Source organism: Dermacentor albipictus, chromosome 1 (genome assembly GCF_038994185.2).
Source record: "Dermacentor albipictus isolate Rhodes 1998 colony chromosome 1, USDA_Dalb.pri_finalv2, whole genome shotgun sequence".
In the NCBI taxonomy this organism is placed as follows: Eukaryota; Metazoa; Arthropoda; class Arachnida; order Ixodida; family Ixodidae; genus Dermacentor; species Dermacentor albipictus.
The window spans coordinates 176630862-176658108 of NC_091821.1; the positions used below are offsets into that span (position 1 = coordinate 176630862).

Sequence of the window (27247 nt, forward strand, 5' to 3'; positions counted from 1 at the left end):
GGTCACCACGGCCATGGTGGGGACAGTGGAAGCGAAAGTACGCATTCGACGGCCAAGTGAGCTGTAATAATTGTAAGAAAACACTACGCCATGAGAAAAAGCAATATTTTAAAGAAAGTGAAGAATATATTAATTGTTATTCACTAAGAATCCGTTTAGTCTCGTCAGAATGTGGAAACATAGGGAACGAGAGTATGCATTTGATAGCCAAGTGAGTTACGAGAATGCACTATGTCACGAATGGCATTAAGCTTTAATGTCACTAAGCATGTCCATGTGACACGCCGGGAATGACATAAAAGTTTAAGGCATTAGCCAGTTAATGTCATTTTCTGTGCCCGTGTGGCAGGGGTATTTAGGTTCAAAAATAAGGTTGCCACCATCGACAAGCAAAAGAAAGAAAAAAGTGCAGACACAAGGAATGAGGTGGGGGGGAGGGGAGATGATAAGTACAAATACAAATAAATTGAAAACAAGATAAAGTAGCACTGCGTCCTGTACACACTTTGCATAATTGAAATATATTGAAAGGCTTTATATAAATGTGCTACTACACATTTAGAGGGAGAGAGAGAGAGAGAGAGAACCCTTCAATGAAAAGCAGATTTTAGTCCACGTATAGACATCACTGACATGCTACTCTGTGTGGTGCAGGGAATTCGGGAGTGAAAGACAGAAGAATAAAGGCGCAAAAAAAAAAACAATTGGACACTGAGTTTTCTTACTCATGGGCAATGGCGTGCAATGTTGGAGTCCTTCCTACACATTTAAAATTTTCATAAAGACCAGCTGGTATAGCCAGCAGCCCGCTGAGTGTCGTTTTCACAGCCCATGAATGTGTGGGTGCGAGGGAACAAGCATTATGCCTCCAGTTTGCTCATGTGGCCCAGACTGCTTGTTGCAGCCGTTGCATTGGGCGCCAACAATCGGCAGACACTGAGAAGATTTATAGAAGAGAAGTCGAAGTTGCACTTTGACGCATAGGAAAAAGACTTGGAAGAAAACTAATAAATGTAGAACAATGTACTGCTCAATCTCAAAACTTCAGATAACATGACAGTTTCACAACAGTGAAGAGCTTAAGAACTAGGAAGCAATTTGCTTGAAACAATCCAGCTGTTTGCTATGTATCTATGCCTGATGCAAGTTATGGGCCCATTTAGGGAGAACCGGAAAACTGACAAATGGCATGCAGGTGTGAGAGCCGAACTGGCAGCCGTGCCACTGTGAGGGGAAAACCAGCCATGCCAGTAAAAAGCTGGCCAGGTGGCAACTATACACAAAAACCTCTTTCTGCTTTGTGATAAAGCAGCTGTCCAAAAGGCATTAGGTTTTGTTAATGGAACAAGTTACATTTAGCAAATTATGAAAGTTATTTACTAATTTTACAAGTAGTTTGCTGACAGCTGCTCATTCGATTATTTGGTCTACATTTTCGCAGCCCTCTGCATTTCTCTGAAGTTTTGCAGATTGCTAAAGATGCACAGCAATAGTTATTATGCACCTGCCGCAGTAGCTCAATGGCTATGGCATTCTGCTGCTGAGCACAACATTGCGGATGTTATTCCTGGCCATGGCAGCCACATTTTGATGAGTGTGAAATGTAATAAATATGAGTCAAGTTGTGCTGCATAGTTGATGCAAAGTGCACGGGAAGTAGAAGCATCAAGATGCACAAGATGTGTGTGATAATGTGAATCAACAATTATAAGGATTTCAATGAACAGGATGTAAGTAAACAGTTATTTTGTGCATCACCTTGTTTGTCTTCGTGTGTGTTTCGTATCATTCATGCAGCACAACTTGGCTCCCATGTTAAAGAACCAACTAGCCTACACACAACCATTTATCGAAATGCAAAATCACTCGTGTACATAGATTTAGGCGAACTTAAAGAACCTTAAGTGGTTAAAATGAAGCTGGAGCCCTTCACCATGGCTTCTCTCATAGCCTCAGTTTTGTTTTGGGATGCTAAGCTCCGTGAAGTAATTGTACAGTCCTTAGTGCACATGTGCATGTTACCTGATCACATGGTGGTTCTGTGAAAGGTACAACTGTAGAGGAAAATCTATCTTGACAACTTGTTTATTTCCTTAAAGGGACACTAAAGGCAAATACTAAGTCAAACGAAAGGGATAGATCAGTGCTCAAGAATCTGTAAGGCGTCAATATTGTCGTGAACAGAGCCTTAATAATCGAGAAATCAAGGTAAATGCAGGACATGATTAGAGACTCCCCCGGGACATTCAAGCACTTGCCTGATGATGAAAGCACTCCTCAGTTAAATTCTGTCACTAGTACACAACTGCTCGTTGCAAAAACCATCCTCGTATTGTATTATAAGATGAAAAAAAAAAAATGCTGCTTGTCCAGTTCCATTTCGTGTTTAGAAAAAAGAGCTCAATGAAATTACCGTTGACAACGACGCGGGCTGTCAAAAGGTTTCGTTTTCGCTAGACTCTGCGCCGCTGATGCTTTCGTGTTTCAGTACTTTCCTGATTACATACTGCTGCGCTGGTTTTGCTGGCTCGCAAAACTCTCACAAACTGCAAGTGGCAGAGAATTCAATGTGGTGTTGCGCAATGCCCAAACGGTCTCCACCACTTGACCAAAAAGAAGCTGCAGCGGCACTCGGCCATGGCTCGGTGCCGCCGTCTGTCAAGCGCCGTTTTGCTCACCGACGGTAGCAAAGGGCAGTGATGGCGTATGCAACGTCGCCACTCCCCCGGTTGGGTGGCGGGAGATTTGAATTTCCAGAAAGGCATTTGGACCATTCAGATACAATTTTCTCATAACCTTAGTCTTTTCTTTGCATGAAACTTGTGTTGCGAGGTTTCTGGAAAGGTATTTAAACGGCCCACGTCGACTTAGTATTTGTCTTTAGTGTCCCATTAAGAGGTAGCTTTAGCTCGGGTGCTCCTATCTTTATACATGTAAAAGGAGAATTCGTTTTTCTCGGCAACCACTGCACTAAATTTGACAAGTTTTGTTGCATTTAAAACAAAAACTTGAAATCTAGTGACTGTTGGTTTCAAGTTTTCAATTTAGGTCTTCTATTTTTTTTATTAAAAAAGGGCAAAAATGGTAAATTTTCAGTAAACGACACCATCAAGTTTACAACTCTAACTCAGCAATTGAAAATGATATCACATTTATGTGAATTGCATCTAATAATACATCTAAAGTGGACAAAATTGATATGTTACACATGAATCTAATCTAAAAAAAAATAGTAATATGGAAATACAGCTTTTGCAGAACCCCTATACGCAGCATAACGAATTCACACAAGATATAAATTTACATATTGAATTGGTCTGCTTTGAATGATCTAATGGATGCCATTTACAGAACTGGGATATCTGTTCTTGATGCAGAGCTATTAATTTGTGAACATTGGGCTTTTATATTTTTTATCTTCAAACCTTTGAAAATTCTTTTTACAAAATTCAAGCCCTAAATCGAAATTCCACTTTCAACACTCACTAGAATTTACCTTTATCTCTCAAATGCAACAAATTTCATTAAAATCGGTCCAGGGGTTACCTTAGAAAAGCGTTTCTGCTTTTTACATGCATTTGAATAGGCCATGTCGGAGTTGGGCCCGAGCTAAAGCTTCCTCTTAATTTGAGTCTTCAGATATATTAGTTAGGTACGCTTGGTTGTTCACCCTTGCAACCCTGTGGTTAATCTCAAATCTTTGTACTGCATAAGTAAGCCGCCATAGCAAAGCGTTTGCTGCTGTAGGGATAGTTTATCACACGTATTAAAATAATTTCTTGAAGAAGTAGGTCCACAGGTTGCATTGATGGCTTTCATTTGTAGCCTGAACTTCTAGTGTTTCAAGAAATTGTTGTTATAACATGATCTGGTGAATGCATTAATTTTTTGTTCACCATTTTGGGTAGATGTATTATGTGTATTGTTAAGCTTCTTTGGAATGCTGCTTTGTTTTCAGGAACATGTAATGATGGTGACGTTCTGTGATGTGTGACCGGGTCTGTGTTCATACCTTAATGCGCTGTATTTCAGACGATGGAAGGGACCTTGTCCGGGCTAAGCAAGGTGTCGAGCTGCTGTTGCAACTTCTGCAGAATGTTCTTGAAGTCGACTCAGCACCAAGAGATCTGCATACTGTTGTTTCAGGATGCCTCCTAAATTTGACCGATATGCAAGGTAATTGCTGTTACCCATTAATTGCATATTGTATGTTGTGTGCATGGAAGTCAGTACAAGTATTTAGCTTTCCCCACAAAACAAGATCACGCAAGAGTAACTATATAGTTGCTGAATTTTGTAATTTGAAAGTAAAAATTGTTTGTTGCATACTGGAATTGGGAGGGATATCGTCGAAGCTCGATATTACGAACAGGGATATAACAAGTAATTGAATATAAAAAGTAAATATAAAATATGACTGGTCATGCTTTAATTCAATGGAGTATTCTTTGGCCATAACAAAATCAATAATGTGGGATCCGACACGGGTATAGGTAATTGTGAAGCAAATTTTTGTTTGCACATGCCTCAACATATATCTTCTGTTAGCAAAATGTCTAATACAGTCGCCGACCAACTTTCTAGGCACCTGAATTTTCGTATCTGTGCGATTATTCAGTTTCCTGGGGCATCGCCACCTGCAATTAGCACCAATTTGAAATGGAAATAGCTGAATTTGTGGACACCGCATGGTGTTCCAGGCATGAACCACACATGAAATGCGACATATGTGGTAGCCATGATCGCAGTTGCTGCCATATCAGGTAGGCACGAAACCTCAATTTTGGTTCCCAACGCCCGACAAAATGGCGTTGGTTAGGCCTAGTGGCCTAAACATTGCAGCCGGTGCAGTGACTAGTGACAAGGCGTCACGGGAAGCTCGCTGTCAATACGTTAACACTCACAGACCTTATTGGCAATTCAGTGTGAGATCAGACGCACAGGCTAGACTGATGACTATAGAAGCATAGTACGGATCTATTTGCAGTACCCTCCACGTTCTAAAAGCCTGGCGACAACTTGGCTTGGTTGGACCATAGTCATTAAGCCAACTTACTGATCTTGCTTGATAACACCAATCGCACAATTGCATCTTTGCAGTAGTGAAAATTGTGTATATGTCATTTTTGTTTTTTTCAGGTATTGTATAGGCACGATAAGATGCCGACAGGCCATCAAAATCTGCAGGCGACACTTTGCTGGCCTGTCGGAGGCACTTGCTTGTGCTTATTTCGCATAGACATGATTGCAATATTTCTTTTGCTAATATCTATGTGTTTGCTAGTAACAAATGTGCAATACAATTAAACCTCTATATAATAAAGTGGGTAAGATTGGCAATTTGCTCGTTATATAGAAATTTCGTTTTATTGAAATTAAACCTTTTTTGCAATTAAGTACAGTCACCGATCGATTTTTCTTGCACGCAAAGGGGCTGCAGAATTTTCCAAGTTATCGGACAATCGAAAAAAGCTAATTCAAATGAGAAAACCATTCATTTTGATTAATTATTTAGTCGGCGACGAACGATACGGTTTTATACCACGTCGATATCTTCATATCTACGGTTCAAATTAAGCGAAGCCAGCCACGCTTTCGCGTGCACTCCATCCCCGCAGCAGATAGCACTGCCCGCACTGAGACGATGCTATCATGAAAAGCACGGGTTGCGAGGAGTGAATGCTTGGTATGCCTCTCATTCGAAGTCGCTGAAACTCGAGATTATTCAACGTCCAATACTAAACACGTGGGACGACAGCTTACATGATGCCACGCCGTCTCAGCATGCCCACTCTGCACACGTGGAAGATTACCTCTAAATTAGAATGTGCGGCTGCGTATGCGCTCAGCTGCACTTATAGCCATGCGCAGCCAGGGCAGAGACACGTCCCAGAAATCGCCACCGTGGCAACTTACCTCCGCTTTTCGCGCGCACTTGATCGTGTTACCGCAAGCTCGCTCCCCTCCCCCCGTTTCCCTTTGCTTGGTGGGAAGGCGGCACTTGTGAAGCCACCATGTTGTCTCACCCTCGCACACTTTCACTCGCACCTAAAGCACACAGTGCGTGGTATGATAGGATTTTGTCGCGCTCTAAATTTCTAAGGAACATGATGCGACTCTACTTTGACAGTCGCTCTTGTCGCAAAACTTGAGGTTTGCGTTTGCAAGCAGCCACTTGTAATTCAATCATTTGACCATCTGTGTCCTTCCTTTGCGGCAGAAACAAAGTTCTGTTACATTGAAATTGTATACAAACACACTTTGTTATATTGAGGTTCTAAGTACATAGTGCTTATGGACAAGACGTTATGAAAAGTTAAATACTTGGTTATATCGAGATTTTCGTTATATTGAAGTTTGTTATGCCGAGGTTTAACTGTATAAAGAAGGTATTTTTGTGGCCCATGCGACTTCGTCATAACGAGGTTCGACTTTACTGTAATTTGTTAATGTTGAATATTGGGTGCATTGGCAGGGCATACTTGATGATGAAAAGCGCAATCATTCATACAAAACAGATTAAGAGATGCCTACACACACTGAGTGCTTCTTTCAACTGCAAGACTTATTCCCAGGTCTGTGGAATAAATAGGGAAGGCAATTGAAGAGAACAATTAAACAGATTATCCATCAGAAGTAAGAGATAACACAAGATCGGTAGAAGAGTGGACGCACAGAGAGTGCTTACTTGCAACATGTTTGTTGCGCTTGTAAGCATAAATTTGTTGCAGGTCAACGTTATGCGTGTCTGCTCTTCTGTCAAACTAGTGTTCTTTTGCTGGTGTTATGCATCGCCAACAAGGCCATCTTTCCACTCTCTTAGATGAAATATGCTTCCTCATGCTTGTGTAAAAGCGGAATGCTGCAAGCTCAAAAGTATTAAAAACTTTGCAGCCATCTCATTATAATGTGCCATGAAAGTTACATTGCGTCACATGGATTGTGCTGATTGTGCTGCCACTTCTTTCAGAAATACAAGAGGACGCCCTTCGTTTGGGTGTGATTGATATTCTGCTCAAGTACCTCCAAAAGTATTCGGATGTTGAAGATGTCGTCATGCACTGTGTCTTGGTGCTCAACGGCATTGCTGATTCAGGTAATGTTAAAACATTTAGTTTTAATTCTCTGTATACATCTTTGGTCTCCAGAGAATACAGCTGCCTTAATGTAGTCAATGTTATTGTCTGTATTTCCAGATATTGTTTTGATTTCATCTGTGCTTAAACGTAGTTTAAACATAGTGTCCTTTTTGTCCTTATATGGCACTAAAATATAATGCGCCATTTGGCTCATTACTCTGTGTGTAGGCAGCTCAGCCCTCTCCTCCTGGAAGAAGAAAAGCTTAGCGTAGTTCTTGTCGCACATGCTAGGTTTATGCGTTTTATGCTAGGTGTCCCTGGTATACAGAAATTGCAAGGAGGGGGAAGGGGAGGCCCCACGTGCCTAATATTCCCCCGCTTGGTTACACCCCTGCCAGAGTGGCTAAATAAATTCATGCAAGAAAGCAGATGGGCATCTCAAAACAAGCTGAAAGAAGTAGCATAGCTTTTCCAATACATACAGCCCAACACAAGCAGAATATTTCATTTCTAGAATTCGCTCAAATGTCTGGTTATAGTTATACGCATAACCAAATATAACCAGATGTTTTGTTTCCAGCACTTCAATTAAAATTTTGACTCGTCATATTCAGCGCATTAAAAGCAATATGTTGGATGTTGTGGGGTTAATATAGCTGAAATGCCAACATGTCCAACAAAAATACAGGTCCCTGAAAAATTTCAAAAGCAACTCATTAAAAATAAGACCAAATCAGCTTATACGAAGTAGAACTGATCATCCTGCAAATTATGCATATGCTGCCTTGTGTAGGCTTTGGCCTCACCATCAGCTGGCAATGCTTTCTTCTCTGCAGAGGATGGTCGTAAGCGACTTACCGAAAAACACACGCTGTCTATTCTGCTTAGTAATCTTGACAGAGTTTTCTCGGAAGAAGTGACTGAAGTTTTGCTCGAGTTGTTTGGAAATCTTGCTGAAAGTGGTGAGTATTTTTTTATTTGCTGCACTAAAGCATTGTTAAGAGTAGTTGGTATGCCATGTACAATCTTTGTTTACTACCTATCTGCAATGTGTTTGCATGTTTACTTCAGGGCCTCTGATTATATTGCACAATAATATAATTCGAGTTGAATAGGTAACACACTGCTAGAGCATCTCTTAAAGGAGTGCTGGCTTGAAATCTTAAAGGGACCCTAAAGCGATTTTTAAGATTTTTTGTAAATGTATGGAGTCATTAAGGTTGGCCCTTCTGATCATTAAGTAACATATTTAAGCACTCCATGTAAAGCGTGTAATCTATTATAAGGTTTTAAAAATGTACATTGTTAGCAATCGCAATACGCCACTTGCCTGAATTTTCAGCAGCCCCTGACCAAGTGACATGAGGTGACCATAGGACATCAGTTGGGCGAGCTATTCGATTGGCTGCCTAGGGCACATCAGCGATAATTTTTCCACGTTTATGGTGAATAAATGTTGTTTGTAGTAGTTGGAGTGTTAGTTACCGTATTTATTTGAATCTGGGCCAGCCCTGATGCTAAGCCGACCCCCGAATGTCCAAAGCCAGAAAAGATAGAAAAAACTTACCTCGAATGTAGGGTGAACAAGAAAGTGAGGACAGCATTCACAAAATGAAAACAGCATTTATTTAATATGAACATGCCCTCCAAGCTCACTCTACATCATCATCGCTGCTAGCCTTGTAAGCTCGTGTCTGCGTGCCCCTGGATGCGCAGACGAGGCAAAGCTCATACGCATTGAAAAGCAGCGGGATCTTGGTGAACAGCTCCTATCTGTTATCATGCTTATCTTCCTTATCGCTGTCATCGCATTGTGGCACACGCAAAAAGCGTCTCCCATTGCCCCCTCCAACAACGGACATTTTTGTCATCGATGCTGAAGTCCCACCCCACTTGAACATTTCATGGTGCCTCTGTGGCTAGCACAACTTTTAGTTTGAAAGTGGCATTATAGTGGTTACATTAACCCCACGCTACACGCTACATGCCGATACGACACATGTCAAAATGGCATGTCGCTCTTGTACTTTAGTTGGCTACTGGCGCAGCTAGTAGCAGCTGCAATAATGACTTTTCGAGATGGCGCTAGCTGTGCACTATACTTATCATTTTCAATCACGAACTGGCGCGTTTATTAAAACCCTAAAATCTAAGCTGACCCTAGTGTTTGGTGTATGATTATTTGAAAAGAGCTATCATCCTAGATTCGAATAAGTACGGTAATTTGTTTCTATAAAAAAAGCAAGTAATAGAAAGAGAATGCACAAGGACAATTTATGACTACACTCAAGTACTTCCTGCACACGGCAAGTGTCATTTGCTGGGGTTACAGTGTGCTCCAAGTTGACATGAGCTGCGCAGTCTGTGTTGTTCTCGCTCTGTCTTTTCACGAGCACCATGGTTTGCCCTTGCATTGTGTGGAGCAAATGTAGCAATTGGCGACATGTCAAGCTGCGACATCATGTCCCTCGGGAAGGAAACTTGCGAGCAGAGTGGCTGCAGCGCTGGTTATCGGTATCCGCTCGGCACCAGCATCTATGCATTTGCGGTCGTCACTTCACGCCGAAGGATTACTATGTACCAGAAAAGTGTTTCGCGTGTCCAGTATTCGGGTAAACACAAGCACAAGCGGACTGGGCCTGTGCGTAATACGGGATGAGTGGAGGCGCAGATGTGGACGGCCCGTACTATACAGCCACCTGGTGGCACTGAGCTAAGTCAAGCACAGAACTAATATAGCAGCGACCAAGTGTATTCTGCTTTGCTGCTGGTGTAAATTTTTGGCAGGTGCGTAACCATCAACAGACTGTTTTTGTAAATGTTTAAAATGTTTTACATTTGGTTACAGCAATATTAGCTTTCTGTTTGGCTGGTTAAGCTCTGCGCCACCAGGTGGATAGACATTGCAGACCGATTAGGCTGCTCACATACTGTATAATGCGGAATATAGGTCGAGGCGGAATATAGGTCAACCCCCTTACGTTGAAGCAAAGAAGTCAACATAAAAATTATAAGGCACAAAACTTCGTTTTATTTAGTGGTGCCGCCAGACTCGTCACCTGCTCATTCGTTTGAGCTGTCTGAACTCTCCGAAGACATAGCACTGGAATTCGACCAGCTTGTCCTCGTATGCCTCTGGCAGCTTCTGGCAGATTGATGTGCGCCGTCGAAGTGCGAATCCCTTGCATCGCATGAAGCGACGAACCCAATAAATGAAGCCCTTGAATTGTTCCTTGGGCAGTCCGGATTCTCGGGCGATCTCAATAGCTTTTATGCGGATGAGTTCTGCTGTCACTGGCAAAGATGTGGCATGATGCTCGCGGACGAAATCCGCCACCGTCTTCGAGCTCCATAGAATAAACCATAGAAACCGCGCCATAGAATAAAGAACCGCGCGGGTACCCGCCGTGGTTGCTCAGTGGCTATGGTGTTGGACTGCTGAGCACGAGGTCGCGGGATCGAATCCCGGCCACGGCGGCCGCATTTCGATGGGGGCGAAATGCGAAAACACCCGTGTACTTAGATTTAGGTGCACGTTAAAGAACCCCAGGTGGTCGAAATTTCCGGAGTCCTCCACTACGGCGTGCCTCATAATCAGAAAGTGGTTTTGGCACGTAAAACCCCATAATTTAATTTTTTTTTTTAAAGAACCGCGCGGCGCCCGCGAGTTCGGCCGCGTCGGTCACCAAGGAGGCGATAACAATGCGGATGCCGAAAGGTCTGCACTCCATGTTGCCAGACGACTATTCATGTTGTGCCAAGGGCTGGTATATAAGTCGAGGGGTGAACTTTTAGTAATATTTTTTGGAAAAAACCTCGACCTATATTCCGCACTATACGGAGTGTATCTATGCTAAAGCTCCTTCATCACCAGAACAGTTAAATGGAGAGGCTTTAGTTTACGCCTACAGCCATCAGTCAAAACGCCCAGTTTGCCTGTGGTTACCGCAATAATTTACACGCTCAGCGCTGTGACAGAATGCTTGCAACGCATGCCGCTTAGATAGCTCTCGTTTGAGATCGACTGCCGTGCAGCTGGCGGAGAGGTTGGAGAGGCCTCGTGCACTGGCTCCAGTACAGTTTGAAGTAGATGACATGACGTCCCATCCTAACACAGAGCCAGTGAAGGCGGAGCTTAGCCCTGATCACTCTGCGACCGAGTTGAGAAAAAGCATGGCTATGGAGGAGGGTAACTTGTAATGGTCCTAGCTCTCTTATATGAGACACTTGCACAAGTTGTGGTACGCATGCTTTAGTGTAGCTGTGCCCTACACATCTACAAGATTTGTCCAAACCGTTTCAGGGACCCTTTAACGCTTTATTTTTATGTACTGAATGGTAGGCCATTAAAGGCTTGAGAGGCGATAAGGTAATAGTGCACTTGTAACTTTTCTCTTTGGTTATTCTCTTTGTGACATTGCTCAGATGAGGTGAAAGAGGACCTTGTGGAACTGGGCTTTTGCGAGAAGCTCATTGAAGTGCTGAAGCGATTTCAACCTGGGTCTGGCACTCCTTTGTCAGAAGAGAAGCAGAGCGTGATAAAGACTATCTGCGACCTTACAGTCCTAGTCCTAACTGGAGGCAAGTACAAGCAGTGCTGTGATCTCTCCTGCTTTAATTCAGCAACATTTCTTATGTTCATTACCTGCCGTGGTGGTGAGTGACTCTGGCATTGCGCTGCTAAGCCCGTGGACGTGGGATCAAATCCCGGCTGCGTCGACTGCATTTCGATGGGGGCAAAAAGCAAAAACGCCCGTGTACCGTGCATTGAGGGCACGTTAAAGAACGGCAGGTGGTCAAAATTATTCTGGAATCCCTCACTACAGCGTGTCTCATAATCAAATCGTGTGTTCTGGCACGTAAAACAATAGAATTTAATTTTAATTTTCTTATGCTCACTAGTGTAGCTATTTATTATGGCTAAGAGTGGTTCTCTTGAACTTACACATTTGGTTTCTGTAATCGAAACTCAGTATAACGAATTATCCAATTAACAAAGTAAATTTTGAATTGTTCTTGATGTCTGTTTATAACGAATGTCAGACATAACGAGAGTATTTTTTGTGTTTTCATTATAATGAGGATGATGCAGAATTGTACCTCCCTCTTTTTTTTTCTTTTTGGCACTGTGTCTTTGTGTCACTGGTTTTGCATGTGGGACCTACCTTTAATTATATGTGGAAAACTAAATTATTTTGCACATAATGATGTCTCAACTAGCTGTCACTTGTGATACACTTGACATCAGTCACTGATTACTTTCTATTCACTGAAGAGGCCCTTCAAAACAATTGCACTTATCAAAGTTTGTGCAAATATGGAATACGATGGAACCCCGGTTCTACGTCCCCGGTTTTGCGATGACCCGGGCTTTACGATGGATTAGCGCAGGCCCGACGTAGTCCCCATAGAAGCAATGCATTAGAAAGCCCGGTTATCTGATGCAATTTTATGCCTGACCCGCGTTATACGACGACTCTCGCGAAGTGCGGGATGGAATGGCGGTCAAAAGAAAAGTGCCGCGGGTCTCTTTCCTCGCTCCATCTCTCCTCATGCGGCGCGCTTGACACAGCTCGACTGGCTCTCTCCCCCACCAGCAGCCGCACGCGACGCTCGCTGTGCTGAAATAGCGCCTTTTCTTTTCCACAATCACTTTCTCCCTCTCTTCTCGGTGGCGTCGCCTTTTGTCGCATTTGGGAAGCGTTTCTCTCCCCCCCACCAGCAGCTGCCTGTGACGCTCGCTGTGCTGAAATAGCTCCTTTTCTACTCCACAATCACTTTCTTCCTCTCTTAGCGATGTTGCCTCTCGTCGCATTGGGGAAGTGTTTCTCTCCTTCCAGTTTCCCAGCAGCAGATCGCCGACAAGGTAGCACGGAGAGGCCTAGGTTTATCGCACATGTTCTTCGTCGTAATCCTAGTGACCAGCTTTCAGCGGAGGTTTTGAGTTGTGTGGAGCAACACGACGCACGATGTCCCAACAGTGGACAGTTCTGTCGCTCGGCAATAAGCTGAATATTATAAAGGAAGCGGAAAAACACCATGGAGCTATGAAAGCCAGCATTGCCCGAGACCTTAAGATACCCGAATTTTCGCTTAAGACGATCCTGGCAAACAAAGCGGTGATATTGCAGAATTCCAACAAGTTCGGGCTCAAGCGGAAAGCGGCAAAAGAAGGACAGCATGAGAAGTTAGAAAAAGTTCTCGTCAAGTGGCTGCATCAAGCACGGAGCTCTGCGATCAGCGTTGATGGCGCCATTCTAAAAGAATAGGCGGACCTTGTGGCATTGCGTCTGGGCATCGACAACTTTCAGACATCGAACGGGTGGCTGGATCGCTTTAAGAAACGAAACAGGATTGTGTACAGCCACTTCTGCGAAGAAAGCACTTCCGTGGATGTTCTGACGGTGAACGAGTGGATGGAGTCACTGCCGGGGATTATTGCTGCACACAAGCCCTGCGACGTTTTCAGCGCCGATGAGACCGGTATTTTTTACCATATGCAGCCCGAGTAAACCCTTGCGTTTAAGGGTGACAGCTGTTATGGTGGCAAGCGTAGTAAAGAGCGTGTGATGGCACTATTCTGTGCTAATGAGGACGGTTCCGAGAGACTGCCCGTGCTTGTTGTTGGAAAGTTCGCTAGGCCACGGTGCTTTAAGAACTTGAAGACGCTGCCGTGCAGCTACAACTTCAACAAAAAGGCGTGGATGACGTCTTCGCTCTTCAGCAATTTTTTGCACAGCTGGATAACAAAATGGGTGCTAAGGCAAGAAAAATATTGCTTTTCGTGGACAACGCACCATGCCACCCACCCGATACGTCCAGCCTAAGGAACATAAAGGTTTTTTTTCCACCCAACTGCACAAGCTGGCTGCAGCCGGTGCATGCCGGCATCATTAGGTGCGTCAAGCAAGGGTACCGGAAGCAGTTAGTGCAGCGTCGGCTGGTGGCTATGGAGCGCAGTGAGTCGGAAAAAAGAGATCACTGTGCTCGATGCCATGCATTTTATTGCCAGTTCGTGAAATGCAGTGTCGCGAATGTTCAAGCACTGTGGTTTTAAGGGAGAGACTGCCTCCTCTGTTGGGGACGCAACAACCTCAATGCCACTCGAGGCCGATGCAGGCTTCGCCGATGACGATTTCGATGGTTTAAACCTCACCACTACCTTTGCCAAGTACGTGGAGGCCGACGACAACGTTGCAATCAGCGGCGAGGTGTCGCTGGATGACGGCATCGAGGAGGCTTTGCCTAGGGCCGACACCGCTGCGACATCGGACAAGGACAACGACGATGCCACAGATGTTGTGCCTGTGCCTACCACGTTCGCCGAGGTGCTATGGCACATAGACGGCATCCGGAACTTCACTTGTTCATGCGACGCCGCGGAGGACCTCCTTTTGGACGTTGCCCAACTCCAGCAAAAGCTCTTGGTTCACGGATCAAACAAGGTCCAAAAGAAACTTACCGGCTTTTTTTAAAGTTTGCGTCGTCTGATGGGAATCGCAGCAGTGGGCAGTGGAGTGCCGTAAAGGTTCGTTTGAATAAAGCGTGATTGGTACCTGTACTGCAGCATTAATTCTTATCGCATTTACTTTGTTGGTAATTTGGGGTTTCCAAGCCTTTCAGAGTATGTTAGTAGTTTACATTGAAGTTTCTCTTAAATCCATCGCGCGAAATAAGTAGTATTTTTATAGGCATAATTTATGTTTGGATTTTACGACGCCCGCATTTTACAATGCTTTCTTGCGGTCCCGAGAAAGTCGTATAATCAGGGTTCCACTGTATATTCTAATATTTGATCGTATATTATACCATTCAATATTTCCTACGGCTTGAATTTCAGTATTCAAAGTTTTCAAAGTATTTGAAACAAACGAATACAGTCAAACCAACTCATGATGATAGTACTAGTTTTAACTATATATTGGTTATAACAATCGGAAGCTGCTGCAGCGTCAACTTTTGTATATTTCCTAGGGTGAAATAACCCGCTTGCTACATTGTCCCCATGCCGCGTTATCATTTATAACGATAAAGTCTGGCTGTTGGGTGTCTGTGCCAAAAGGTAATGGAATGCAAAATCCTTGAAAAGAAAAACAAATTCGAGCCGCTGAACCCTCGCTCACTGCCCCAACGGTTGCCGCTCGCTCGCACAAGAGAACCTGTTTTCCGGCCTTCTCTGCATCGCCAGCATTGCCAGCCTCGCACGCCTCTCCCGTTGCCCATCCACCCCTCCGATCATGAATGAGCTGCACCCATAGCTCTATGCCGCCCCACCCTCTGAAACATGGACTACACCAACTACGCTGATAGCACTGTTCCCAGATGATTGCTCGTTAGTCCCTCATTCTGCGCAGTTCTGCCAGCGGATTAAGTCACTGGTGCTCGTCTTTGTTAGTTGTGTTGAAGTGGTTCCTGGCCAAGCGGTTTCTCTGCCTTGTTTCACTCAGCACCGGAACGTAAAATAGCTGATCTGCCCGCTGATCATAGGCAATGCACAACATTGCTGGTGAAAAGAAAGTGCAATGCTATATATATGGAAACGAAGTTCAATATTGTCAAAGACTATTTAAAGATTGTAAAAAAAGTGTGACTCGATGAACAAGTGCTGACTCTCGCAACCGACAGTGTCGACAATCATCCGTTCAACAAAGAAGTTCGACAAAGAAAACTGCTCGGTAGACAACGAGCACAAACGCATTCGACAAGGTGCCTATAAGGAGGTGGAATCGGCCTTCTATGAGTGGTTTCTGGGTACCCGGGCCATGAGCTTGCCCATTACCAGGCCAATTCTAGCCACAAAGGCAAAGCAGTTGGCCCTACTCATCAACAATGTAGACTTCCAGCCAGGTGGCAGCTGGGCACAGCACTTCAGAGAGGCACGGCATTGTTTACAAAACCGTCACTGGCGAGGGAGCTTTGCTTGGCATGAAAGTGAAGCACAAGTGGCTGGAGGAAACACTGCCCCGCATCCTCAACAACTACATTGACACCGACGTATATAATGACAACGAAACAGGACTGTTCTTCCAGGTGTTGCTGTACAAGACGCAGGCACTTAAAGGAGACGTGTAAGGGCGGCAGAAACAGAAAGCTGTGCCTCACTGTGTTTTTGTGCACCAACATGGACGGGAGCGACAAGTGCACCGCTAACGCATTGCTGCCAGGATACCGGTACGCTACTGTCACAGCTGCAAGGCATGGATGACACAAGAACTTCTCGCGAGTAGCTCTTGGAGTTCTATCAAAGTATCGAGCCATCTAAAAGGAAGGTGGTGCTCATCCTAGATAATCGTAGTGTGCACCACTCCATGCCTAAGCTCTAAAGCATGGAAGTTTTTCTCCTGTCGCCAAACATGACAGCAGGCTTGCAGCACATGGACGCCGGTACAGTCACCAATTTGAAGGTCATGTATTGTCGCCGCATTCTGAAAAAGTTAGTCTTGTTGGTGGACATGGCCACGCGGACAAGCGGGGAGCAACCAGACTTGAAGATCAATCTATTCATGGCCGTGCAGTTAATCTTAGGTGTGTGTTTCGAAGTAAGCGCTTCTACGATGCGAAACTGCTTTAGTAAAGCATGCTTTGTTCGAGGCAGCAGTGACTTACCTATACGAGGCCTGCAAAGCTCCCACCAACAAAGTGATGCCTGAACTTTGGTCCACAGTTGTTGTGGATGCTTCAGGACTCGAAAGAGTTTCTACATGTGGACAACGCATTAGAAACATTAGAACTTCTAACCGACGAGGTGATCGCCGCGAACGTGCTTGCATCGGATAGTGACGGCAGCAGTGATGGCAACGACGGCAGCGATGACACGATAGGGCAGGCTGCTCAATGTTTTTGTTGCAGGAGGTCCTGCAGACTATTTATTGTCCTTCTGTGGCTTCGTTTTCATGAGGGACCTTCCGCTACATTACGTGGAACGCATGGATGCCTTGCAGAAAGATGTCTGCAAGCTTTGAGTAAGGCATGCAAGGCTGACGGACATGGGGTTTTCTTGTGCAATCATTGTGCAACCCAGTGAGAAGTACGTGACAAGCTTGAGCTGGACTTCGCAAGCTGAGAGGCTGCCATGGCAACCTTCTTGCATTTTTTAAAAGGCCCCTTTAGAGAGCACCAAAGCGATGCCTGGGCAAAGCTCGCATGTTAGTTGCTGCACTTAACCCCTCTTTGCAATTGTTATAGCAGTGCCATTATTGAACGCCAACAGCTGTGTCTTGTTACATGCGATCGGAACACTCGGGAAGCAGAGTTAAACAGTTAAACGAGTCAGTACAAGCAGCAGCTGGATGGAGGAAAGTGGCTTCCCCGCCATTATAGTTTTGTCAACAGCTCTGCCATCCCCCTATTTTGCTTTTTCTTTTTTTCATGCAACCTCATTATTACAATTATCGGTTATGGCAGTGGAATATTCATGGCACTTGAATATTCTTATAAGTGGGTTTGACTGCACACATATTTTTCTGCGTACAAGCTGCACCCTCTATTACAACACTCCAGAAAGGAAAGAATATCTGTGCATATGACGCGCTAAAATAACTGCATACAATGCTCAAATCTTTGTAAAAACAGTCTCCATTCGTGGTTGCACGAATTATCTATGTTGTATCTTCAGCCTTCAGCTGTTTTCTCATCAGCGTAGAGAACTTCGTCCTAAAGGTGGTTTCACGGCAGTGTGGGCTGCACTGCTGGAAGCCACATCTCAAGTGGAAATTCGCATATGACCTGCGCCTCGATTTTACTGTTAATTTTTTTTAAATTTGGTGCGTGTTACATGTGCAACAATATATTAACTTTTAAAACATGTATAATCGACAGCTTCAGTGTTGGTGGGCAAGTTTCATAGCATAGCTCATATTTGCCAAGACAAGGTAAAGACAAATTTGCATTCACTTACTCATTTCTGTACCTGCTTAATTATTCAAATGTGTTATTCAAATATATTATTAAAACGCATTATTCATACATATTATTTCCAGCAGCCATACAGCTTCCTAGGAGCAGTATGGCCGCTATGAAAAGATATGTGTTGACGTGGCACTAAACCGTAACTTTGGTGGCCGACATCTGCAGAAACAGTGCTGGTTAGGCCTAACAGCCAAGGCAGGCACAGCAGTAAAGATGATAAACCTTTGTGGGAAGTTTGCCGCTTATCGGTGATTGGGTCTCAGATCATGTGCACAGGCTACGCTGAGGACCACAAAAGCGGCAAGCTTTTTGTCTGTGTGCTTGCTGAAAAGAATGGGTTGAGCTCGCATGTAAATGTAATGCATCAAGCTGAATTTGCACAGCACAGCATAAACTGCTGGCGTCGTGCAGTTAAAGTTGCACTTCACAGCATCGCGACAATGCACAATAGTTGAACGTGAAACACTCCCACGCCCTCCACCACCACAAAATTTTAACTAGACAAGTATAACAGTGAGCAAGAGCTTATAAACAAATTTTCTGTGCTGCTGGAGTTGTAATAAATGTTGAGCTTACATTTTTTGCATGAAAATATGTAAATAACGGCGCTTTGAAAATAAAGTGACTCTAGAGATAAACCTGTTTCTTTTTTGGCAAGATCCAACTTCTTTTTAGATTTGTCAGTACCTGGATCTTATGTCAATGTCATGTGGGAATACCCCAATTATTCGAACTATTCATTTGGAAATATTCAACACTAATTCCTACTTGTTTTGACTTCGCTTCATCTATATTCGCACACGTCTACACTTTTCTGCTTTTGCCTGTGCAGTATGCTTGTTGGAGATATGCTTCTAGCATTGATTACAGTACCTTTGTCGAAGTGTTTGTTTTCACCTGTCCAGGAAATGCAAGACCCTTGTGCTGGCTACATCACCATGCAGCAGTGGGTTTCAGGAACATAGTAAAAAAAAAAGTAAAATCAATAGACGTTGACTATTACACCCGCAGTGATTGGTTAAACCGAGACTTCACTGCTGAGATTCCTACTTAGTTTCCGTGAATTGAATTGCATATATTATACTTTCTTTTTTTAGCTGTTTAAGGTTCAGGTATGCACATGAGGATAGCAATTTAACAAAGGAACATCATTCCAAATGCTGCAGGGGTTCTAAGTGCCCTGCTACCACTAATGCTTTTTGTGTGGACGTAAAATATGTGAGAGCCATGCACAGAACATGAGCTGCTTTCACAGTGAACTTTCTTTTTTTCTTTATTTTTTTCTTAGGGGACAGTTGGAAAGCTCATTGAAACTGGCAGCCATAAACTGTAAACACTTGTCGTGTGGTATTTTGCAACTGAAGCTTTCCAGAAGTGCACTGAACAAAATGAATTATTACTTCATGCTTAGCTGAATTAACATTAATTTCTGCAATGAAAAGGACTCGCCAGGGTTGCTTAGTGGCTATGGTGTTGGGCTATTAAGCACGAGGTCGCAGGATCGAATCCTGGCCAAGGCGGCCGCCTTTCGATGGGGGAAAAATGCAGAAACACCCGTGTACTTAGATTTAGGTGCACATTAAAGAACCCCGGTAGTCCAAATCCCCGGAGTCTCCCACTACGGCATGCGTTATAAACAGATCGTGGTTTTGGCACAGAAAATGCCATAATCTAATCTCTGCAATGAAAAAGGATTTGGAGATTCCTTTACAGGAAGAAAATCTAAAGCATCGGCAGGATAGAATACTGGACGAGTTGGTATGCATTCATATTTGGTCCCACGAAAGAACACACTGGCAGACAAAAGAAAAGAGCAGGCTTGATGGTTGTGAAACATAAGGCTCAGTGTAATTATTGCTTCAGAGTAACTGCTTGTCAGTAAAATTGAGATTTTTCACTCAACAGTAGCCACAGTAATGTAGCACGAAATGAGTGGAACAATGAGCTAATTGTGTAACTGTGTTCAACTACACTGTGACTTTGTCGAGGCACCAGCTGCTAATTGAGGTGTATGAGTTGTGCCTCAGTCCCAAAGTTACATAGACTGTAGTTAAACTTATTTGTTGTGATGTTTTGTGCCTGAATCACGAAATAGTGGTAGAGCTCCTTGGCCACAGTGACTAGTTTTATTAAAGGCAGATTAACGAATTGACATTTGTTTGCCTAATAATATACTGACTTCTATAAAATTAGCACTCAAATTAGAAGATAGTGTAACTAGACAGTGCCATGCTAGACAGACACATATTGAAAACAGGAGTAAACGAATGAAGATGTAGTGATCCCGCCTGGATCATACCAGAGTGCAAAGTCAGTCCCTGGCAAGCTCCTTGCTGATGCTGCTGGAGCATTACTTAAAGCACTGCTGTCAGTCATGCACAATACCAATAGGAAAATTTACAGCATAGGATCAATTGTGATTAGCTGTGGAACCTGAAGTGTCTTTTGAATTCCTGGGTTCTGTGGTTTCATGACATGGGGATTCTGACAAAGGGGCTTTTAAAAAGCAAGAGAGTCAGATTTTTACATCATGCGTAGTTGTCCAGCCAAAAAAATGAATAAATGCTGGCATGTCACTATCCTCCACTTATATAACAGTGCTCCAGATCAAACTCAGTTTCTGACACTTAACATTCTAAGAAACTCTCATGGCTGTATCCATTCAGGTGCATAAATTGCAGTTATGTCGACAGTGCCAACTGTCTTACTGGCTGCCATAAGATGGGAGGTGGTTTGTATTCCAAGTACGCACAGCGAGCCAATGTGCAGATATAGATGCATGGTTTTGTACTACGCTATGAAGCCAACAGTTAATGAAGCCAAGGAAAGTATAGGGGAAATTTATTATTTTAATTGAAGTGTAGAAATGATAAGGTAAAGGGAAATGAAAGTGTACGAAAAAACAACTTGCTGCCGATGGGAGCCGAACCCATACTCGCCACACTGTTGGCTTTGTATGATGCAAGTAACAAAAATTTAGCCCCTAATTCCCTTCTTACTGTTCTTTTGCACTAGACACCCGATCCAGTTTTTTTGTAAGTAAGAAGCCCATTAATTTTGGTCTTGAGTAGCTAATGGTCTTAATCTAATTTGGATGTTTCAACCTCGCATACAAGTACTTTTAAGTGCAAGTCAGTTGCTTTTTTTTTCAAGCAGAAACATTCTGGCATAAAGAGGTTTATTGTGTGTTATAAATGCTGTTGTTATTGTAGGCGGCTCATTTCTTTTCTGCATGACAGATGCTAGCATGCGGCATGTCTACCAAAATGGTAGTGGGCCCATCTACAAAGCCACCATGGCATGGCTCCAGACGGACGATGACAACCTTCGTGTGGCTGGAGCCCTTTCAGCAGGCAACTTTGCCCGCAAAGGTCAGTCATGCACTTATATTTTCTCAAAGCACATTGTGAAATAAGTGGTTGAAACTGCTTCTGGTATTTGATAGGGGTTTATAGTTGATGACCAATGAGTCGGACACAGTGGGAACTGCCAAAAAGTCAGAGTAATCGGGTGTCCGAAATACCAGATTCTCTAGAATATTAGTGACTTTATTTCACAAGTGGCCAAAAAAGCCTTGCCAGCATGTTGCTGCCCACACGCACTTGCTTCCAACCTGGGGCGGTATTCTTGAATGATCAGTTTCAGGAGTATACAGTCACTTTAACAAGATTTCACGTGACTCGGCACTTAATGCCTGAAAGTATACATCTGACAGTGTTCCTGTAACTGTGCAAAGATAGTATACTTTGATGCATCTAGTGTCGAATCACATGAAACCTTGCGAGAGTGATCATATCCTTGATATGATTGTTGGAGAATACTGCCTCTGGTAAGTCAGTATTTCGACCATTATCATGCTCTTGTATAGATAGACAAAAGTACAGTCAATGCGTGCACCGAATCTCCGTCGACTGTGCTCTGATAGCTGAACGATGGTGAGTTTCTTCACAACAGTCATCTCATGTAACAGTTGTTCTCAATGGCACAGACATCGAGGGGGGAATTGGCACCATTTGATGCTGGTCCACCATACGGAACGACAAAAATTAACATCAGAAATTGGAGAAGTAGCTCAGGACTGTCTTGCTATTTAAAATATAAATAAGCAAATGCAGGATGCACGAAACTCTCACATGTCGCACAACAAACCAGAAATGCAGCCTTAGCGGCTTGGCTTGTTCCATGCTTTGGGCACAGCCAGTGACGACTTCGCTAGGTTTGGTTGTGCGAAGGTGCCAGCAACTTGGCCAACAGCCATGCTCCCCTCCTTTAGAATTGTGTAATGCCTCCAGCACAGATGTTACTGCCGTGGCAATGGCAAATGGTAGAAGGTGATAAATTGTTTGTTGAGGTCACAAAGCATGCTCCGGAAGTACACATCTGAATGGATTTTGTTTAACTTCAGTCAAAATACTCTCACCTGTAATTTTATGCAGATGCATCAGTCGCATGCTAGCGTGTCTTATGCCGCAGTTTGCCCATCTTTTTCTGAATCCAATGTCCTGCACCCAGAAACAAGTATATTTATGGCTGAGGCCTACACACTATTGTCTGCACTGAAACATATAAAGAAAATAAATCATTAAAAAGCAGTTACATTTACTGACTCTTTAAAAGCATTAATGTCACTCCGTAAACACAAAAATTGTGTGCCTAATGAGCTCTATTCGGTCTTGTGCGTAGCATACACATTTAGCCACTATGTCACAATATGCTGGGTACCTGGCCACAGAACTATTGAGGGCAACATGCTTGCAGATGAAGCTGCTGCTTTCCCAGCAAGAAAAGGGAACTGCTCCTCTATAGCTGTCTCTGTGATAGATTTGAAGCCTTTCTTACGGAAAATGCTTAGGGGCTATTGGCAACACTTATGGGACACAGAAACACCTAATAAACTCCACATATTCAAGCCAGAGTTAGAGAATTGGCCACCCCTTACAAAAATATGACAGATATAACAGACTGAAGTCTTTTTCTGCTGTCTTAAAATTCACCACATGTATAGCACACACTTTCACCAGTTAATTGGTAAAGAGCCTCCCAGCTGTACTAAATGTGGTGAGATGTTGACTGTTGTACTTTATGTCTTTATAGAGTGACAGGAATGCGAACCTTAAAGCAAAAGATACTTTTCTTTAGCATATAAACAACACGTTCCCCTCCACCTGGCATTGCTTCTTGGCATACAACCGTTTTTGACCACAAGTTTGTTCTAGGGTTTCTTTGAGATGTCGGTACATTGCAAGTTACCAGCCCTCAAGTTTCATAGCACATCCTCTCTCCAGAGGCTGCTGCTGCGATAGCATTTTTGCAGAGCATGTGCCTCCCAGCCCTTGTGTTCACGGGACCTGTTGAGGCACTAGTGGTACTTTCACCTACTCATTTTACTACATCATCCCTTTGTAACACATCTTTTACAGTCATAGCACACATCTCTGGTCATTGTCATTATTTTAATAGTATACTGGCAGCTAGGGCATATGGAGTTGCCATCTGTCGGAAGAACCATGCTTGCGTAGTATGAGAGATAACGTGACGCCCTCTTTATAAATTTGGCTGTCAGCGCTCAATAAAAACACCAAGCTGGAGCCCTCCTGGACATTTAGTGCAAGTACTCTCGAAACGACAGAAGTTCTTTACAGTCAAAATAATAACCTTGGGCAAACAGAAAGCACAGAATGGTTTACAGATGCTCTCTCTTCACCAAATATGTACATTGAACGTCCACTGCACATAGTTGCCGCGATGGAGTCCCCCAAACCGGTTTCTTGAGTGAAAGGTAGGCAATCACTGAGAGCAAACTATGTGAAACATGCTCTTACAGTGAGCTGTTTTTATGACTGAATGGAGCATAACAGAATGAAGCCTCAATGCAGCGATCGCATGGGTTCGCAGTGACCGACTGTGCTTCTGCATGCATGTCCGCGCACAGTGTTCCGCTTTCGCTGTGAGTGTGTCTTCACACCGTGCCTTGAACTTCAGGCTGCGGCATATGAGTATCTGACAGTACACAAGCAATCATTGTTTCGTGGACGCTATCAGAGCTGTTAAAAAATAATGTTTAACTAGGGACTTCGATGCCTACGGCGACTTGTGATGTGCCATAGCGTTTATTCAATTTTTTTTTTTCATCTAAATTCTTGGACATTTCAATATCATTGTTTCACAAATTGCATCGCACTGTATGTTTATAGGTCTTCTCGGCGAGCAATTTCCCTCTGCTTCTTTTTCTTAATCCAGTATACATTCATTGTTTGATGCTAGCACAAACATCAGTATATTCCATGCTTTTTTTTAATGTGCTTCTTACCATTCCCTTTCCGTTCCAGTGAACTTGCCAGTATCTAGCATCAAGAAGTTCGTAGATCAAAGCTTCATGACATTAGCCGGGCAACGCGTGCGGGCGAACGTCTCAGTGCACACTTTCTGCTACTCACTGAACATCGTAGCCCCGACGCCGAAGCAGAAATCTTCCTCGCGGAAGTGCTTGCTGTGCACCCGAGTTGTAGCCAATGGCTGCTTGCCAGTTCTAAGTTTCGGGATCCAAGATTCATGCAGCTTCTTGTCCCACGGGTATGTCTGAAGGCTGAAATCGGGCTCCATTGCGTATGTCTGGCACGGCGGCTCTGAGCAGTAGCCTAGCATGTTGGACGCCTTCAAAGGCAGCCACTACCTATTATAGTGCTTTCAAGTGCTGTCAAGTAGACACCCTTAGTGGGAAAACCTCCCCACTTAATCAGAACCGCTGCACAGGTGGGACCCTAAACTTTTGATTTCAGCTTGCTTCAGCACATCTGAAGCAGCTGACGCAGCCGCTGTGTCCCCGGGATCCCTCGTACCACGTAATGCCAACGGCAGCGCCAGCTTTTCCATTGGTGGAGCTTGCCCCCAATATTTTATTGCAATACACAGTGACTGATTTTTAGGCTTTTTTACAGCCATGCTACATCTGCGATTTGCCACTAATTTCTCCATTTCATGCATGATTCATAGACAACTTATCACCTCGTGCATGACGCTCTTTGGCTACACTTGGCGCTTGCAACATAAAACCATATACATCATCATCATGGCCGCGCCGGCCATGTATCAAAACCCAAACATAGCTTTTTCTGTGGCACTTGGTGGCCAAATGGGCATGCAGTCGTGCAGGCAGAGTACAGATTATCAAACGACGTACTGTAAGGTGTCCGAAATTTCAGTCGTCCTTACTATGGGCCAGTGGCAGTGTCTCGAAGCTGTCGGAATAATCAGGCATGTGTAAATTATTAATGTTCAAATAATGGTTCAGAAACTGTAGTTCCATGTCTCTGCGAATTAAAAAAATGATCTTTTCATAGCCAGAAGTAATTTTTACTCATACATTTTTCTTTCACTCTTATGATGAACTATCTTTTTATTTTCAAGAAGGCATTCACAAACCTTATTATATACATATACAGTTGCAGCTTACATGCTGTAGAGGATGAGTCATTGATGTTTGGTGAGAAAAATTAATGACAGCAATATTTTGTGGGACATGTGAAAGCCAACTATGCTGCATTGCTACGCCGTCTGATGCACACCTGCTACCAGGACCAACATTGCATGGGCCCATGGCCTTTCTTGCTTATGCGTTTGTTTGGGCATGTTCATTTGGCATGCTACAGTGATCCAGGAAAGACATGAGTTGCCACTTTATGAGGTGCCAAGCTGTGTATTCGAATTGTGGATGGAGGATGAATGGTTAATTTTGATTTGGAGTGGAGTTTTGGTAACCAGATAAACTGTTGTTACTTATCCAGGGCTCCAAGTTTATAAACACAGTTGTTGTTAAGAAGTAGCAAATTGCACCTGTTTTAGACGGTGGAGGGCCATTTGAAGAAAGTGCATAAACAAACATGCAGCAAGGAAGCACATGTAAAAAAAGAAAAAAAAAAGGACAGAGTTGATTGTCAAATGAGGTGGGCAATATTACATGGTGCATAGTGTGTAATAGTGAATGGTGCACAGCAGTTCATAATAGGGTGTAGAACCGAACTCGAACCGATATTTTTAAAATGTCCCTGAACCCAAACTGAAGAACTGAAGAATATAATAATGGTTGCCGGTTTGGCGAATGTTTTTGCGCCGACTTTTTGTGCCACCCCTGAGAACCTTGTGTCGATCGACACGTCGTATCACAAGGATTACGTGGATGCCCATTTTTTGCCGGTGGGTACATTTTTCGCCTCTTTGCAAACTGTTTTCTGCGTCCCACGTAGAAAAGGTGCCAGCCCCTAACTCGCGCTGTAGGCCTAGGCCTCACGCGCTAGACGGAGTGTAGGCATGGCCTCTGGCTTAGCTGTTGAAGGCATGGAGATCACTTCGGAGGAAGATATCGGATGGATGACAGCCATCACTCGCCGAAGGAGACATGCATTAGCCGCTGGCGGAAAATCCGTGGCTATAAAGGATACCAACCATGGCGGGAAAGGTAGTCGCCACATGGCCACCTCGCAGAACGTGCTTAAGCGCGTTGCTACTGCCTCTAGCATCCCGATGCTACCATCACATCAAGATAATTGTCCGCCCCTGTGGCGGCCTCGACGTTAAAAAGTTCAGCCTGGTACATCTCTCCAGAGCACTGGCCATGGCGGCAGCCTTAGCACCGGAAGACACGACGGAGGACATGTACTGTCCGAACAGCTGTCAAAACATTTTGCTGGTATCGACTCCGCGAGAAGAAAACGCGAGAGCTTACGCCAAGGTACGCAAGATCCATACGAGGGATGGATCCTTCAAAGTGGTGGCCTACACCGCAGCAGAAGATACATGTAAGGGTGTTGTTCGCGGTATCGACCTGGACATTAGCGACGCGGAACTGAAAACCCTTTTCGTCAATCACCGAAATCCGGGCCTCGTCGAGGTACATCGGATCAAGCAAACTACAACGGTGGTGGTACTTTTTGAAGTATAAAGAGTGCCAAACCACGTTATTTGTGGTAACGTACTCATGCCCTGTTATCTCTACCGACGACAGATAGATGTGTGCTACGGCTGTGGTGAAATCGGACATAGATTCGACGTGTGTCCCAATCCGGCAAGTGTTAGAAAGTGTAGGGGCTGTGGAATCACTTCCCCACCTGAAGATCATCATTGTGATCCCAAGTGCGCTATTTGCGGTGGCGCACACCCAACTGGGGACCAAAAATGCAGTCAAAGATTCCAGATGCCTTATGTTGCGAGACAAAGGCGTCGAAGGCGCCAACGACAGCAAGCACGCTATACACAGGTGGCCG

The 27247-nt window shown here is 44.0% G+C and overlaps 1 protein-coding gene across 5 annotated transcripts in view; it reads left to right on the top strand.

The window, feature by feature from the left end:
• The window catches only part of vimar (visceral mesodermal armadillo-repeats), a 102230-nt gene that overhangs the window by 3897 nt on the left and 71086 nt on the right, over positions 1-27247 (top strand). For all 5 annotated transcript variants that reach the window (XM_070529683.1, XM_070529695.1, XM_070529690.1 and 2 more), the window contains exons 5-9: positions 4033-4176; positions 6971-7096; positions 7916-8041; positions 11505-11660; positions 21227-21358. In XM_070529683.1, the coding sequence (XP_070385784.1) occupies positions 4033-4176; positions 6971-7096; positions 7916-8041; positions 11505-11660; positions 21227-21358 (684 nt within the window). The remainder of the gene's footprint in view (positions 1-4032; positions 4177-6970; positions 7097-7915; positions 8042-11504; positions 11661-21226; positions 21359-27247) is intronic.